The 18,322-nt window shown below is 37.2% G+C and overlaps 1 protein-coding gene across 1 annotated transcript in view; it reads left to right on the forward strand.

The window, feature by feature from the left end:
• FAM210A (family with sequence similarity 210 member A) overlaps nucleotides 1–14,669 on the forward strand; it is a 39,263-nt gene extending 24,594 nt beyond the window's left edge. The window contains exons 2-4 of the mRNA XM_021683022.2: nucleotides 2,583–3,099; nucleotides 8,624–8,735; nucleotides 12,759–14,669. Coding sequence (XP_021538697.1) covers nucleotides 2,624–3,099; nucleotides 8,624–8,735; nucleotides 12,759–12,992 — 822 coding nt within the window. The 5' untranslated portion in view covers nucleotides 2,583–2,623 and the 3' untranslated portion in view covers nucleotides 12,993–14,669. The remainder of the gene's footprint in view (nucleotides 1–2,582; nucleotides 3,100–8,623; nucleotides 8,736–12,758) is intronic.
• The last annotated feature ends 3,653 nt before the right edge of the window (nucleotides 14,670–18,322 follow it).

Below are 18,322 nucleotides of genomic sequence, written 5' to 3' on the forward strand. Positions count from 1 at the left end.
TTTTAATGGGAGGGGGTAGTTGGGGAAACCAGGGGAAAGGGTGCAAACTGGATGCTTGGAAGAGGTTTTTTTTTTTTTTTAATCTTTTTTTTTTTTCCTTTATTTTATTCACAAACACAAACATAATAATTTAATTATCTGAAAGCCTTCTGGGAACTTCAACTCCTGGAAAACCGCCTTGTAAAGGAAATATGTTTAAAAGAAAAAAAAAAAAACCTTTGAGTTCAGAAAACACCTGCATTAAAGCCATGGACAGGAATAATTCAAAGATAATGGTCCTAAAAAAAAAACAAACAAAAAACCCCCCCAAAACAAAGGTAATGGTCCTGGAGAAAATCCTCAAAATAAATCCAACTAAAATAGAGACCAAAGATTCATAGTAAAATACTCGAAAGGAATGTTTTATAAAAATTCAAGCCAAATGTTATATTTGACAAATCTTAGGTTATAATTCCAATTCAGCTAATTCTTAGAATAAATAACCAATTGATGTTTTTTTTTTCCCCTTGGAATAGACATAGCATAGATTTGTAGGAAATTGTATGGGTTGTGAGAAAGCACAATAAGACCTCCTTTACTTAATGTTTGACTTTCACAACAAATAAGTCAGTTTTGTAAAAATAATTAAGGACTTAATCATTTTTCTCTATGGCCTTTCTTAGTTGTTTAATATTTAAGTCGTTATATGAAGCACCTGTTATCATTCCTGTGGTTTTTCTTTTTGGTTGTTAACTGGTCTGATCTTCAGACCAGTCATTGACTTTGCTTTTCATTGCAGCAATCTCCAGTATCACCTTTAAAGGTTTCCTGGGAGCCTATTATTTGCAAGATGTGCAGTTTCTTTTCATAATTTGTTTGCATTGTGTTGTTGGATTATTTGTGAGAGCCTGATAAGAGCTGATGTTAACTGTTAATCAGGGAGGGATGAGTCAGGGGATTAATTTTATATGGGGACAATTCATGAATGGATATTTTTATATAATGACACAGCTTTGTACCCCAGATAACAAATATTCATGTAAAATGGAGTACCTGTATTTATTGGATTGCTAATTTATTGGGGTGCTAACTCATATGCTGTTGACTCTTACTTAGTGTACAGTTTAAAAAACAAAATCATCTATTCACAATGTAGTAGAAGTAGTAAGGTAGCTGATGTGGGGTAGGGGTGGAGATTGTGATTAGGTGGCACTGCCTGGTATTGAGGGAAGGGAACTGATTTCCTATATAGTAATGCATACTATAATTCTGTTTTACTTGTGGGGAAACCTACATCTAGAGAAGCTAAGTAATTTGCTCAAAATAATACCACTGTTAGCTCAGTTGGGTCTATCTTATTCCAAAGTCTGTATTCTTTTAAAATACTGTCTTTTCTCCATGCCCAGCTCAGAGCCCAATGCAGGCCTCGATCTCATGACCCTGAGATCATGACCTGAGCTGAAATCAAGAGTCAGATGCTTAACCTACTGAGCCACCCAGGTGCCCCACAGTGCATCAATATTTTTGAAATGGCCCATCATGAGAAAATTGTGCATGGATAAACTATCCATTGAAAATAAAGTAGACCCATGGATTTTATTGTAACAGAACCAAGAGTTCTTGTTATGGTTCAGAACAAAAGTTATTAATTAATATTGCACATTGAGACTTACTATAGAAACTACTACTTGTTTAGTTTTAGTGAAGAGTCAAAGAAAATGGTCCACAGTGACCTAAAAGGGTGTGACTGGATTTCCTTCATATCCTTGCCCCAAAAGACATACTGTAACAGGTTGAATGCAGAAGCAGATATGAGAATCCAGCTGTCTTCCATGAAGCCAAACATTAAAGAGATTTACAAAGAGGTAAAACAGTCCCACTTTTCTCAGTAAAAATTTTTCTGTTGGGAAACGTAGTTATTTTTTTCCATTAAAGTATGTTATTTATGTTGTCACAAATAAAATAAAATACTGTCTTTTCACAAGAAGTTTAGATATCTGGAAAAGTCTGTCTCCTCACCAGCCAAAAATATATGTGATTTAAAATTTTGTATAATTTAGTCGAATGGCATTATAGAAAAATTGGTACTTGTATCAACTATTTATCAGACCTTAACAGTTGTAATAATAACTTACTTGATACTTGTTAGTTTACAAAAGCACTTTTACATCAGAAATTTCATGTAATTTATGTAACAGTCCTGTGAAGTAATCATTTTACTAGTAGACTTGGGCTTGAAGTCTAAAAGGCAATTACATGAGGGCCCAGTTTTTTGACTTCTAGATCTTACTATTTTTCCATTATGCTACACAGCTTCCTTGTAGAATAACAGAAGCCCTACAAACATCCCTTTTGTAGCAGTAAAATAACCTCAAAACATTACCCTTCGTGATATCTGTTAGACTGGTTTACTATATCAGATTTAAATATATTTTATTAACATTTTAAAATTGTGGTATGTTCAAACTATATACCTTAACATTAATTTGTACGGATTTGGTAGCAATGTCTGTCCTTTACTTCCTAACAGTTAATGATTTATTTTTAAGTGGATTGGTTTAAAATGGAAATCAGTATAATCTAATTTTTTTTTTTTTATCTAGTCTCTGTAGAAGCTGAAATCCATCAATCACCGTTCTTCAAAATGCAATGGAATGTACCAAGGTCTGTATTCCGAGTGGCACATAGGACATGCATGGAACCACATAAAGCCAATCTTTTTGGACACTGTCAAAACATAAAGGGACCATTACTTTTGTATAAAGCTGAATCCAGAGTAGTTTTGGTACAGGGCCCTCAAAAACAATGGCTACATTTATCTGCTGTCCAGTGTGTTGCAAAGGAAAGGAAGCCATTCACTGCTCATCCACCCCAACCAGGGGTCCTTCACCATAAACAGTGGGAGCAAGATATTTTATCCAAGAGGGTTATGTCATCCAGTGCCACATCCCCTGGAACTCCTTCGGAAAAAAAGGAAGAACCTGATCCTTTACAAGACAAATCTATTAGTCTTTATCAACGATTTAAGAAAACATTTAGACAATATGGAAAAGTTTTGATTCCAGTGCATCTAATAACTTCTGGTGTTTGGTTTGGAACATTTTATTATGCAGCCATAAAGTAAGTTTTTGCTTCGTTGAGCACCTTTCCCTGCTTTATCAGAATGTTAATCTTCTTAATTGTACTAATCAAAGCCTTAAATAGTTTTTTAAATGCTTTAATGTCTTTAACTGTTGAGTGTGACTGCTTTTCATAGCTGTTTTTGACATTTTCATAGCTAAATTCGCTTACCATGTATAGCAGGCAGTATACGAAAATTTTAAACTATATCATCTCATTTAATCCTCACAACTCTATGAAGTAGGTAGTGTAATTATTCCCATTATATTAATGAAATTAAGGAAGAATAAGTCAAAATAACAGCTTTTTCCCAAATATTTTGGAGTCTTATTTCAAAGCCCCTGCTCTTTATCACTATGCTCGTCTATCAACTTTAGCATGGCACAGAAATAAAATAAGAGATTTTGGAAATTTGGCAGCACTATTGAGTTCTATACTTATATATTTCTTAAAGTGTTCACAAATGTAAAAATATATCTGTTATTTTGCCATATGTATGATTTTGGTAGGAAATTAGTGTGATGTTTTTGCCAAAGCCTGGCTAATATCTGTTACAGATACAAAAATTAACAAATTGCAGGCTTATGTTTTAGTGTTACCCACATCTGATATGTGTCAAGGTAAGGTCTATTGTTCTGATCAGAAGTTAATTTTTTGTGCACTTAAAAAATTGAGTGTAGATCTCATGATAGGTGTTCTTACCACAACTAAAATAAACTTCTAAATAAAGTTAATTTGGTGGCCCTAGCCTGCAGGTATTGTAAAACACAGATATCTAAATGCACCCTTTTTTGTTAAATACTCTTCCTTTCTTTTAAGTTAAGTTATATTATTTACAATGTTTTAGGAGCAGGGTACACATTGAAGCAGATCCCAATGATTTCCAGTTTGTTTCTGCCACTAGCAACTAAGGCGTTCTGACGTGTGCCTATTTGTTTGAATGTGCTGTGTGGGCTTTTTTTATATTAGCCTGGGCATGGCACAGCTGAATGAGCTCACCATCCTGAGGGCAATGAAATGGCACAATGGACCCCACTTTGAGTTTTAGTAAACTCAATCCTTATGGGGCTAGAATTATTTTATTCTTTCCAGAAGTCCATTGATTTTCAGTGTTTGGTTATATTTAATGGCTCAATAGTAAGGTATTAATTAATAAGATATGTCAGTTTTGTATGTAAAGCTCATTCCTTGGGATAAAGGTTATTTTTTACTAAATTAAAAGATAATGAAATGAAGACTTACTCTTAGAAAACACAGGATTAGAAGTATTTCTTTACAAAAGTTCTGAAAGGATTTTTTTACTTTGTGTAGTTGATGCTGTTCTGATTCTCTTCACATCTTTTTCTCCATTATCTTCCTAATATTCAGTTATATCCTTCTTCGTTATGTATCATTATCCTTTAAGAATTGTCCCTTTCTTTATAGAAAATCCTTGAATGTACACTTTATGGAATTATCTTTTTCATTAATGACATTTTTCTGGACATGTATAATATTTATAGAAGTCTTCAAAACTGCCCTTAGTTTTTAATAGAGCATAAAATCCTGTGCCATTTTGAATAAAAATTATTATTGGCCTTCAGCTCTAATTAATGGCTATCTATATGTCAAATGTTCTTTTTTGAGCTATTGAGGATTTTCTGATGGAATACTGTGAAAATGATATGACTGATAGTTCTGCCCTCCTTAGTTTGCATTTGGCCAGAAGGCCTTGGAGGAAGAAATCTAAGTTTTTAATTAATTTAATATGAAATTTTCATTTGGTCTGTTAAAAAGAGCATCTTTGTTCCTTTGTTCCTTTTACTTTCCCTTGCCTTCTTAAGTAAGAGTTCTGTAACTGAAAAAGCAGACCCCAAGTGACCTAGTGATATGAATTATACTTAAGATTTTTTCAATCTGTCTGGCACCTAAGGCAGTTGTGGTGACATTCTGCCATCCCCTGTGGAATGCACCCTTATTTTATTCTTCCCCCTCTTTTTCTGGAGAATACTTGTGTGTAAACATGGTAGTAAGACTATCCACTTAAAGTCATGTCCCTTTATCCATCACAATTTGCCTATTGGCTCTTTGTCAGCACGGGACTTTGGTTGCCACGCCCACCACCCCTGCCCAGCCGTGACGACTGGTCCAGTTCTGTTATGGTATCACACAGCTAATTTATATTATGTAGGATGTGTTGCTTCCCAGAAACAGTTCTTCTTAATGTTTTTATTAAATCCTATCCCTTCAGAAAGTTGATTTGTTCTAAGTAAAGATCTTATCACAAGAAATACTTACAGAGTAAGGAGGATTTGTTCTAATGACAGTGTATCACTGCGATGTGGTTTTATTATCAAATTGGAGTTGATTGTATTAAATACAGGTTTTCAATTGAACTGACAAGAGGCTAGCTTTATTTTATTTTGTTTTTAGCTGGGCAAAGCTCTCTGTTATTTGTTACCTATTTAACTATTAAAAGAAAGAGAAAAAAATAGTTTGTAACTTGAAAGATGGGCATTTGACATCACACTGCATTAGTGACCAGTGTTTGTTTTAGTCACTCTGACAACTAGCATTACTGCCTTTCTAGACATGATAGAACAGAACGCCATACTGTATTTATTTAACTCAGTGATAAAGATCTCGGCTTTTGAAACATTTTATCCCAGGGAAGATCTGAATTGTACATGTTAATAGATTTTATTTTAAACTAAGCTTTGTTGCCCCTTCTATCTGGCAAAACCTTGCAGAGATCTTACATCTAACCAGAGTGCTCTGTTTGATAATTGTAGCTTTGTGATAATGGTTCTGTTCCTACAGTTAGATCCTTGTGTTTTAGGCCTCAAGTTTCTAAAGTTACAGATCCATTCTGAGGCAAAATCCTACCTGACTTTTACTGCATTTTATCCTTACTATGAATGTCCTTTGCCCTTGTGTATTTCTGCATCAGTTGAAACATCCATAAAGCTGGCAGTTTGAAAAGCACAGATTTCTGTCAGGTCGTGGAAGCTTCAGAGTAAAAAGTGACAAGTGGGTATTACTGTTGGAATCAGTCAATCAGTCCCTCACTAGTATTTCATTTTTAGCAATTCCAAAGGAAATGAAAGTTATTTTTACTTTAAAATAATCAAGTCAGTATTTTAGAAATAAATAGAACCAGGGGCGCCTGGGTGGCTCAGTTGGCTAAGCGTCTGACTCTTGATTTCAGCTCAGGTCATGATCTCAGGGTTGTGAGAGAGAGCCCCACGTGGGGCTCCATGCTCAGTGGTGAATCTGCCTGAGATTCTTTTCCTCTGCCCCTTCCCCCTGGCACACACACACACTCTCTCTCTCTTTCTCTCTCAAATAAATCTTCAAAATAAAGAAAGAACTAGAACCAGTTGTTTACTTCTTTATTTTATAAAAGATACTTGTGCAAGGTGTCTGAGGTAATTATTTGATCTTTATGATAGTTTTTTTTTTAATCACTCAATTTTGTCTTATTTTTGGCCAAATGTTTGTCTTTTGTTTCCCCTTCATGACTGCTATTAAATATGTAGATTTTACATACTGGGCTAGGATATGATTGATAAAATAATTTTATAGTTGTATTGGTTCTAGAAGATATAATTAGCATATCATGGTAAGATATTAATGGTGCAAAGTGACTTGATTAGATCCATAGAATAGCTAAGGCCTTGTAGTACTAAGTTTTGCTTTAATGGGATTCTGTTTTTATCTAAGAGACTTGAAAAGGAACTGATGGTGGAGAAAGAAGAAACCAGGTTGGACTTACAGTCAATTTTGTAATTTAACTTTTTAAAGATCCTTCAGTTATCTCTTGTGGATGATAGGTAATTTTCCTTGATGATGACCAGCCATATGTTCTTGAGAGTAGTCCCTGATTTCAGAGTATTATAGTGAAATCATGGAGGGACAACTTCCCCAATTAACCAAATATATTTTAATATTAAGAATAAATTAGTTTGTTAGCTATTATATGTTATACAGAATACAGCTAGCTATAATAATAATGGCTCTAGGTAATTCCCTTTCTTAATTACAAAGAGAAAGAGTACCTGTACAGAAAAGTACCCTGTAGACGCTGTGCTAACCAAGAGTCACCCATACACCAGCAGTGAGACAAACGGATGTCATGGGGCTTCTGTTGTGATGTACTGAGACAGAATTAACTGTACAGTTTTCCTGTTGAAAAATGTTTAACCTGAACCTGATCAGGAGAAAAAAAACAGACAAATCCAAATGGAGGGGTATTCTCCCATGCTAACTGGTCTGGAAGCTTCAAAAATCTCAGTGTCAAAGACATCCTGCCCTCCTTCTCAAAAAAGTTCTGAGGATCACTTCTAGAGGAAAGGAGACCAGAGAGAAATGACAAGATAGTGACAAGGGACATACTGGAACAATTCAGGAAATTTTAATATTAAATAATATATTGTGTATTAACTATATACTCTTGTGTATGTTAAATTTCCTGAATATGGTGGCGCCTGCGTGGCGCCATCAGTTAAGCATCTGACTCTTGGTTTCAGCTCAGGTTGTGATCTCAGGGTCATGAGATTGAGCCCCACATCGGGCTCCACGCTCAGTACAGAATTACTTAAGACCTTTTCCCTCTCCCTCTGCCCCTCTCCACGACATTCTCTCTCTCTCAAAATCAATAAATAAATCTTTAAAAAAAATTCCTGAATATAATAGTTATGTTTATGTAGGAAAAGCACAGAACAAGAACCTTGTTCTGAATGAGGGGCAAAGGGTTACAGTGTCTGTAAAAGAACACACAGAAAGGGAGAGAGCGTGAGAGAGCACATGCCCGTAAAGCTAAATGTTGATAATCATGGAAACTAAAATAAATTAGGGCTTAACAGCTTGTATTAGAGACTTTCTGCCTTCTCTCCCTCCGTCCAAAAATTTGTTGTAATTTATGATAATTGCTTCTTCACCTGCCTTCTAAGCCTGCTAATAGAATACAGGCATCCATTTAGAATAATTAAAGTTTTCATCAAACCCATGGGATCATTTATTCTTTGCATAATAACACAATAAGTACTGTTATAATGTTGCTTTTACAGCAATATAGTTTGACATGTAATTTTAGAGGTGAAAAGCTTAGGTCTTGAAGTCTGAATTAGAGCATTCTGAAGAAGTAGTGTTTGGTTGGAGAAACTAAGACCAAGTAAATGATTCTGATCGTTCCTTCTCTCTTAAGTCATTTAAAGCTATTAATTTTACTCTGCTAGATCCTTCTATTTTTTAAAATATGGTAATTAGGGATGTATGTCCATGTGCAGAAGCAAAGCAGAAGCTGCAACAGTAAGATACAGTATAACACTAATGTTTCTGTTCTAGAGTTAAATCACAGTTCTTGACGACGCATAAGTGATTTTTAAACAAAATTTGGTTTTGGTGTTTTCAGAAAAATTTTGAAAATATTTACCCCTTAAAGTTTGTGTGTATACATACATAAATGTGTGTGTGTATATATATGTTACTTTGTTCCTTAGTGGAGTGACATATATATATATAAATCATTTTGTTTCTTTCCTAGAGGCGTGAATGTTATTCCTTTTCTAGAACTCATTGGGTTACCGGACAGCATAGTAAACATTCTGAAAAATTCCCAAAGTGGAAATGCACTAACAGCATATGCCTTGTTTAAGGTAAGTACTGTTATAAATGAGTTGCTCTTCACACTTAACCAATAACCTGCTCAGTTCCTCATAAAACTCCATGTTAGTTCCCAGTAGTTATTTTTTGTAACTTAAAATACCATATACAATACCATAGTCTAATGGCTAAAGTTTATATTTTTTTAAGTTTAACTTTTAAGTATAAATAAAATGATGGTTTAGGAAGAAGTGACTTGAAAATAGGTAGATCATTCCTAACCTGCTGTGATCAGACAAATGTGAGACTTTCTGAATTTCCGGAAGTCATCTTTTTGACATTTCTCCCACTTACGGTATATTAATTTTCCTTTTTCAGAGATCCATGTGCCACCTGACTTGTTATATTTAGCATTTATTTTACTGTTTATAATAGTTCATCTACTTGATAAGTAAAATAGTAAAGTTTAGTTCAGATTGTTTCATGGGATAAACCTTAGACTTAGTAGCTGTTACATACGTTTCATTTTAGAAGTTTGTCATCTGTAGCTGTTCTCTGGAGTTGAGACACCGACATCTTTATAAGCTGAGTTTCTATGTGTATGGGTCTTTCTTTTGGAAGAGGAGACTCTGTAAATTGTGGAATTTAGCCATATTAATCTTATTTTTCTCAGTTGACAAATAATTATGAAGTTCTATATATCTTCATCCTAAGAAAGAAAACAGGTAGGAAACGTTTGGAAACTAGATTTTATTTTATTTTGCTTCTGTTGTAATAAAAATACTTAGAAGTATGGTTTTATAGTAGTACAGCTGATGTTTTATTCTGTCATCCTCATTAAAATCCTCTGAATTCTTGGGAGATTTCCTTTTTTATTATGATTTTGACTAGAGGGCTAAAGCTTAATTGCTGAGTTTTTAAACATTAAAACTTAATAAACTTATAAATTACCAAGTTTCTAGTTATAGTGGGTGTAATTTACCTTAATAAGTCAAAGTATCATGATGATTTAAACCATTTCCCTAATTATAATTGCTCCTTATCCTATGCTCCCGTAACGTGTATGTAGCTCTTATAGTTCATGTCATGGTCTGGTGTTAGTTTTGTGGGGCTTTTTTGTTTTTGGTTTGTTTGTTTGTTTTTTTAAAGATTTTATTTATTTATTTGACAGAGAGGACACAGCAAGAGAGGGAACACAAGCAGGGGGAGTGGGAGAGGGAGAAGCAGGCTTCCCGCAGAGCAGGGAGCCCGATGTGGGGCTCAATCCCAGGACCCTGGGATCATGACCTGAGCTGAAGGCAGACGCTTAATAACTGAGCCACCCAGGCGCCCCTTTTTTGTTTTTTTAATATTTGGTTTCTTCATTTGATTTTAGTGTTTAGGAATTCAAAGTCATGTCTTCTTTCTATGTGTTTTCACTATGCCTGGTATTGTGCTTTGTAGGCACATCAGTGCTCAGTGCATGTTTGTTGGGTGGGAATTGAAACATGAGCCTGTACACATAGGTAGGTCAGTGTCAGCAGTGTTCCTTCCCGCTCACTGTTCCTCTGTGAGGTGGGGAATGTGCAGGGATTCTCCTGGGTATTTTCTGTAACCCATAGTTTCTCAGGTGGAACAACAAACATTGAGATTTGTTGCTTCAATATGGCAAAGCCTCAAAAAAGAGGTGTGGCCAAGAGAAAAACCACCTGAGTGTGACCTTGTGACACAGAGTAGGACACACTCCTCAGCCCCCTAGCACTGTCCTGGAAGTGAACCTTCGTTTGAATTGACAAAAATTTGTTGAGCTCCTACTCTGTGTCAAGTGCCATTCTAGGTACTGGGAATACTGTAATTAAATAAAATGGTACAAAATACATGCCCTCATGGAACTTACATTCTAGTGGTGGGAGCCATTTAGGTAAAGAACGTAAAGTTAAAACAAACACACACACACACACACTGTGGCGTTTAGATGATGTTAAGTGCTAAGAAGAAAGAACAAACCAGCAAGGGAGGATGTGTTTGTGTTGGAGTGCTTTTTTTAGTATTCGGTTTTGTTTTGTTTTTTTGAGAGGGAGGTTTGCCAGAAGGTGAGGGAGTTAATAGACAGTTGTATGGGAGAAGAGCATTCAAGGAGGGGAAATGCAAGTGCAAGGTCCTGAGGCTACAGGATACCTGGAGTATTGGAGGGAACAGGGAGGATGCCATTGTGGTTGGGATGAGTGAACTGCAGAGAGGCAACAGAGTGGCCAGATCAGGGTGGCCTTATGGGCCATTATGAGCACTTCGGCTTTTACTCAGAGGAGATAGAAAGCCACTGGGCAGTTTTGAGTATCTGACTTGTGTTTTAACAAAATCATTTTGGCTGCTCTGTTGAGAACAGTCTATTACATATAGCTGGGCAAGGTAAGAAGCCCAGAGACCTAGCAGGAGGGGTTATTGCAATGGTATGGGTAAGAGCTGGTAGTGGCCAGGACTCAGGTGGTAGCAGGAGAGCCCATAAGATGTAGGTGATTCTGGATGTGTTTTGAAGATGGAGCTGATGGAATTTCTTAGTGGGTTGAACGTAAATTATGCAAGAGAAAGGAGTTGAAGCTATCGTGTAGCTTTTTGGCTTAAGCAACTTAAAGAGTTGCGAGGCACCTGGATAGCTTAGTCGGTTGAGCCTCCAACTCTCGGTTTCAGCTCAGGTTATGATCTCGGCTCATGAGATCAAGCCCCACATCAGGCTCTGCACCCTGGTGGCTCAGTCCATTAAGTGTCTGACTCCTAATTGCAGCTCAGGTCCTGATCTCAGGCTCATGAGATCAGGCCCCACGTGGAGCTCCCCCTTCAGCAGGGAGTCTGCTTGGGATTCTCTCTCTCCCTCTCCCTTCATGCTCTAATAAATAAATAAAAGAATAGCATTGCCATTTCCTGAGATGCAGACAGCTTTGAGAGAAGCAGGTTTGGGGTGGGACCATTGAACATCATGAGATCAGTTTTGAACAAATGACATTTTGAGATCCTATTAGACATGCAGGTGGAAATAAGTCAGAGGTTGTATATACTGGAATTTAGGGAAAAGGCTCAGTCTGGAAATCTAAGAATCATTAATGTACAGATGGCACTACAGACTTGAAATTGGATAAGACCACCAAGGAAAGGAGGTAGGTGGAGAAGGCGTGCAGGGACTGAATGCTGCCCCACAGTGTTCAGAGGTAGACAACAGGAAGAAGAATGGGCAGGAAGGACTGTAAAGGGGCAGCCTCCAAAGTGGAAGGAAACCAGGGAAGTGGGGGCGTGGCAGCCAGGGCAGGACATGCTCCAAGGAGTAGAGGGGGAAGCTGTCTCCATAGTTCTGATGGTTCACAAGCCTCTTCAGTGACTATGATGAGAGGTGGAGGTGAAGGCTTAGAGTAAATTCAAGAGAAAATGAAGAGGGAAGTTGGAGATGGAGAGCATAGGCGGCTCTTTCAAAGAGTTTTGGTACTGAATTTTAACACAGAAGCTATCAGGATGTGATAGAGATGGTACCACTTTTGTGTGGCTCTTTGACCAGTTCGTCTAGTATTCAGCTTTGGTCCTTAAATCTCTGGTCAAAGCTAAGCCTGTGCATGCCTGCCTGGGTTTTTTTGGCCTCATGGAAGTTCCCAGTTGGGATTCCAGACCCAGGGTGGATTGTAACGAGAAGGTAGCATAAGGCCTGGAAAAGTCAAAGGGATTTGGAAGTGAAACTAAACTAAATTCAGTAAAGAATAAACACTTGGCCCGTGTTTACCTCTCACCATTTGAAGTAGTTTGGTTCTGGTTTAGTTCTAGATACACAGTGTCCACAGGTTACCAGGGTTTTAGGAAATAGAAGCATGTGCGTGTCTGTTGGTCCTGAGCCATCTTTCTCATCTCCCAGGGTGCCTGTCTGCAGGTTCCCTAGCACGTGGTTACAGGCTCCAGCGCTTCTACTGCGAATATTCTGTAATCCATGGGTCAGTGTGAAGCAATAAAGTAATTTATACTGTTGGGTTATTACTAAAAATTTTAATTTCAGATTGTTTTTGCTTAAGATGATAGTCATGATCAGCTATTGATCTGCCTGTGTTTGCTTTTCTCCTCAGATTGCAACACCTGCCCGATATACTGTGACTTTGGGAGGAACCTCCTTCACTGTGAAGTACTTGCGTAACCGGGGCTACATGTCGACACCGCCTCCTGTTAAGGAGTATCTACAAGACAGGATGGAAGAGACCAAGGAGCTTCTCACAGAGAAAATGGAAGAAACAAAGGATAGACTCACTGAAAAATTACAAGAAACCAAAGAAAAAGTTTCTTTTAAGAAAAAAGTGGAATAGGGTGCCTTCTATAACAGGTGATAGACAATTTCTGCACTTTAACCCTTTGGAAACTATGGACAAAGATACATGATCCTGATTATTTTTTTGGTTAGTTGCCTAAATATACCAGTTCTCTGAGGGTTAAAGACCTAAGATACCTTTTTAAAGTTAAATATTACTAGAAAAATCAGTGTCTTTTGAAAAGAAAAAATGAACCCAGTATAAGAATTGAACATGAATAGCAGCATGAAGCAGTGGTTAGTGTCTCTCAAGTCAGAGCTCTTTTTTCGGGGTCTTCAGAATCATACTTGCTTTGTGTTTTGTTGCAGCTATAATTTATGCAGATGAAGCAGTTGACTCCTTGGATAACTGATGTGGCCCTAGACAGGGTGTTAACACTGGGTTTTCATCTTGATGTTATTCATTGAGCTTTTAACTATATACATCTCTTAATGTGGAAACCAATATTACCGTCAAAACTGCCAGTGAATAAGAGGATACTTAGTGTTTCTGTAAAAACAGTATATAACAGTTATATACCAGTTAAAATACACATTTTATATGAAGGAACTTGAATAAAAATGGAGTCCTGTATATGTAAATAAGATGTATTGGTTACATGTAAATGAAAAATTGACCCTTGAAAAATGATTTTTACCTGAAGCTTGTCAGTTTTTTTAAAGCAAATATATATGGCTATGGTACTTTTTCACCTAAAACATAAATCTCTACTTTGAATCATTTGTGTTCTCTTCAACTATTTTTCAGAGGAAAAGTGAAAATAATGTGATACCTTAAGTTTATTGTTGAAATCAAATATTCTTAAGCCATGACTCAAGTTTGTGGTTCTTGAGCAGATACAGGTGTGGGAGGATGGAAAGTGCCATCAGGTTGTTCCAGAGCTGACCCCCCCAACCCCCGCCACGTGGCAGGTTTGTCTCCACAGGCCAACACTCTCAGTGTCTGTTTCAGAGTTAATGCTGATTTCATTGTGCAGTGAATTTTTAAATGTAGCTGCTTTTTCCCTTAGACTGAAATAGAGCTTTTCCCTTATATTGAAATATGCTTGAGCATTTTACTTGAATTTTTTTTTAATAGCAAAGCTATCATTAAATTATCTGCTTGGAATAAAATTCAGCCATTGTCAGATATGAGAGTTGCCATGATTGTGTGAGTGTGTTTGAAGATGTATGTGTCTGTTTTGCTCTAACTGCTTTTACTTCAGTTCTAACTCTTGACTTGATATTCAGAAGACAGGATGGCCTCTTTCTAGACCTATCATTGTTTTGAGCGATGTGATAAGGCAAGAGAATGTCAGAGGGACTTCCAGAAGCAATCCTGTGGGGATCGCTGCTGTTGGGCAGGATTTTTGTATTAAATATTTAGTTTGGCCAAATTTGGGGAATAATTTAAAGGAAAAAATGTTTGCATTTGATACATCTAATCATTATATTGGAACACTTGGTAAGTTAATATGCTGTGATTGGAATCTCTGCCGTTTTTGGGGGAGGGCAGGGCAGAGCAGTGACGGGGCCCACTGTGGCCCTGCCACACACACTCTTGATCAGGCAGAATGGTTTGGTCTCCAGACACACAACTGAACACATAATTTCAGATTGACAGTGCATTTCAAATCTAAACACTGTTTCCATGTTTTAGTTTGCTTATTAAATCACGTTTTTGCAGATTATTAAATGCTAAGATATTAACAAATTTCTTGTTTCTTTTTTTTTTTTTTTTGAGTACTTGAGACTATGCCTGTGTTTTAACATCTTACATGAAACTCTTCTAAAACAATTTACTTTTCATATTACACAGGGCATATTTTCCAGCAGGGATAAAATTTGGTTTCTTAGAAGTCACTAATAATCCTGAAACTAAAATTTACTTTTTCTGACTATCCACCATTTGAGTTTTGTTGCCATCCAGTTTTGTTATTGTGTTTATCCAGTTACAGAAAGTGAGATGCTGATGAGTTCTTTGAAATTCTCTAGTAAAATGTTCTCTGAAGAGGTGAGTGTTTTGTCATTATTTGGCATCAGGAGTATGTGTATCTTATCAAATGCTGTTGCCTTCAAATGTAATCTTCTATTTTTTTTTGTTACAAAATATACCCCCATTTATTTACAAATGAAAGACACCACTGTAGTCCTCATGCCCCAGGGTGAAGTGGAGCTATTGATTGTCCTACTTTAGTGATCTTAGACGGTAATTTGGAATTTGAAAGATCTTAATAGTTTGGGCAGAAGATGTGTTGGGCGAAAACCATATCTAGCTTTACCCTGTGTTCTTTCCACTGGGTTCAGGTCAAGTCTCAGGATTTCTTTTAAACATTTTAAACAAGGCCTGTGTGTGGTGGAATATGGTGATGGTAATGAAATGGACAGAAGGTGGTTTTAACAAATGAGGCAGGAAAAGCGAGTGCATCTTTCCTGATATTTTTGAAATACCATTTTTGTAAATTGTATTTGTGACATATACATTTCTCTCTCTTTTTTTTAAAGATTTTATTTATTTATTTGAGAGAGCGAGAATGAGAGAGAGTACATGAAAGGGGGGAGGGTCAGAGGGAGAAGCAGGCTCCTCGCTGAGCAGGGAGCCCGATGTGGGACTCGATCCCGGGACTCCAGGATCATGACCTGAGCCGAAGACAGTTGCTTAACCAACTGAGCCACCCAGGCGCCCTACATTTCTCTTTTAAGATTTATTTATTTGAGAGAGAGAGGGCAGGAAGGAGGGGCAGAGAGAGAGGGAGAGAGAATCTCAAGGAGACTCCCCACTGAATGCAGAGCCTGACTCAGGGCTTGATCTCAGGACACTTGAGATCATGACCTGAGCCGAAACCAAGAGTTGGGCGCTCAACCGACTATGCCATTCAGGCGCCCTGAGATGTTTCTGAAAAATACTTTTTTCATGGTAATGTAGACACATATGTCTTCTGTTGGCTACAACTCATTTTTTGAAATGGGTATCTTCATTTATTTGAAATTTTCCAAAATTGGGCCTATAAGGCCTAAATTAAAACAGGTTAAATGTTACCAAAGTTGGTTTGAAGTATTTTCCGTATTAAATGCTAACTACGCAATTGACTATCCGTGCAATAGACTAAAATCAGCATCAAATCATATTGGCCTAGAGCTGAATTAGCACAGAGGCATTCAAATAGGAGAGTATGAGCCTCTCTGCTGCCTTGGAAGTGAACAACCTGAGTCAGAAATCTATAGAACTAAAGGTGGGTACTTTTAATTATTCACTCTGCAAATAGGACCTTTGTCTAGTCTCTGTTGTCCATCTGTATGTCATGTGGTATCAAGTTAACATTAAATGGGATTCCATAAGATGCTGTCCCATGTACCTGAAGGTACAGCAGACTCCAGATTTCATTCTCCCTTAGAGACTTGAATGGCCTAGGGTCCCACTCCTTTCCAGAACCCATCTTCAGCCATGAATTTTGGCCTAGCCTTCTGATTCTTGAAAGATCCTGCAGTTTGAGCTTGTAACTTATATTTGAGAAAAGCTGATTCAGGCCAATTGGATATATTTTTCCCCTCTGTGAGATTTTTCTTTTGTGACTTCTGTGTCACATTGGTTCATTTTAACTAGTCAAAACAAGTTTTTGATTTTCTTGCTTCTTAAGGGTTAGGCTTTGAAAATCAAGCTGTATTCTTTCCTGTGCATCATTGACAATCACCAACAATAATAATTACAGATCATAATTATCTTGTGGCAATTATCTGGCTATTTTCATAAGCATGATCTTAGTAGGAAGGATGCATCTTGATTTTGGAAACCTTCAGGGCAGAGTATAATGTTTAGCCTGTTCTTTATTCTGATGACTTGATCGGACAACAGGCAGCCGGAGTCATTCTCAGAGCATGTAGTTTCTGTTCACAGATCGGGTGCTCACAAAGAGTAATACGAAAGAACACTTTTCACATTGAGTTTTCTCTGGGACAACATGGTCTATGAGGGCAGAAGCCTCAGGACAGTTAAAAGATGTTCCACATGCTGCCAAAGTATATTCTCATTCTTCCTGAAAGTACAGATTGCATAGAACCTTTCTTCTTTCATTCCCTCTCCCTCCCTCTGTCCAGCATTTTTGTTTTGTTTTGTTTTGAATTTTGATCAATTTAGAAGTTAGAAAACTTGTGAGAAAGGAAACGGAGTGTGAACACGAGCTTGCCTGCTTCTCTGTGTGGTACAGACCAGTTCTCCCTCTCTGCCTCTAGGGGGCAGGTCCACACGGCCCAGCTTCAGAAAGAGTGGGGCGGTAAACTCGCAGTTCCCTGACTTTTTAATCAAATACGTGGTCTATTTTGGTAACTCCGTAAATATTATTCTAAGCATATGACATATGAAATATAGCAAATCTGTATCTTCTCTTTTACCAATTAGATGTTTTAGCGCCTGAAAACTAGAACATACAGCGTTTTCTCTATATACACAAATATTTCAGTAGTAATTACCTTTTATGAACCTCTAAGTACTAGATTTAAGATTCTGTAATGATTGAAGCACATTTTACTTAATTTGTGTTTTAATGAATCTGAGTCAGTATTTTCTTTGGACACTTAATATGGTGACTTAATTGTCACCATTGCTTTACTTATCTAAGAACAGTGGCTGCTTTCGTTCCCCTTACACTAAGGGTGCTAAATGCGGGGTCTGTTAAGTCCTCAAATACGGATGGCTTTGCCTGCCCTTCAGCTACCCCTGGAGATAGAATTGCAGGGCTTGGTTACCATGGTACTCCACCAACTGGAAACTTTTTGGGGGGGGCGGGGGGTTCATCAATGTTTTTATTTTTATTTATTTATTTTCTGGTTTTTATTTTTTAAAATTTCTTATTGTTATGTTAATCACCATACATTACATCATTAGTTTTTGATGTAGTGTTCCATGATTCATTGTTTGTGCATAACACCCAGTGCTTCATGCAGAACGTGCCCTTTTTAATACCCATCACCAGGCTAACCCATCCTCCCACCTCCCTCCCCTCTAGTTCTCCTATTAAAGAGGATGCAGGATGTGATGGGTCGTAATTCATATTATTACTTCTTTTGGTTCAGAAATAAGGGGCAAGTCTCAGTGGTTTCCCTGAAAAGTTGGAAATATCATCAGACACTTTTGTCCACAAAATCTAATGCAACTTTTGTTGAGGAATCTAGACCATTTAGTAACTGCATTATTTTAGAAGCATTTTAGATTAATAGGAGTTTTGAGTCATATACCCCAGGCTTGCAGAGAATTTATATAGAATTTTGCCTTTAGTGGATCATTTTAGAACTGAAACCAATATTTTTCGTTGAAGAAAGGCACAGGAGAGCTGGGTCTGGAATCAGATCCCA

Source organism: Neomonachus schauinslandi, chromosome 14, assembly GCF_002201575.2.
Source record: "Neomonachus schauinslandi chromosome 14, ASM220157v2, whole genome shotgun sequence".
NCBI lineage: Eukaryota > Metazoa > Chordata > Mammalia > Carnivora > Phocidae > Neomonachus > Neomonachus schauinslandi.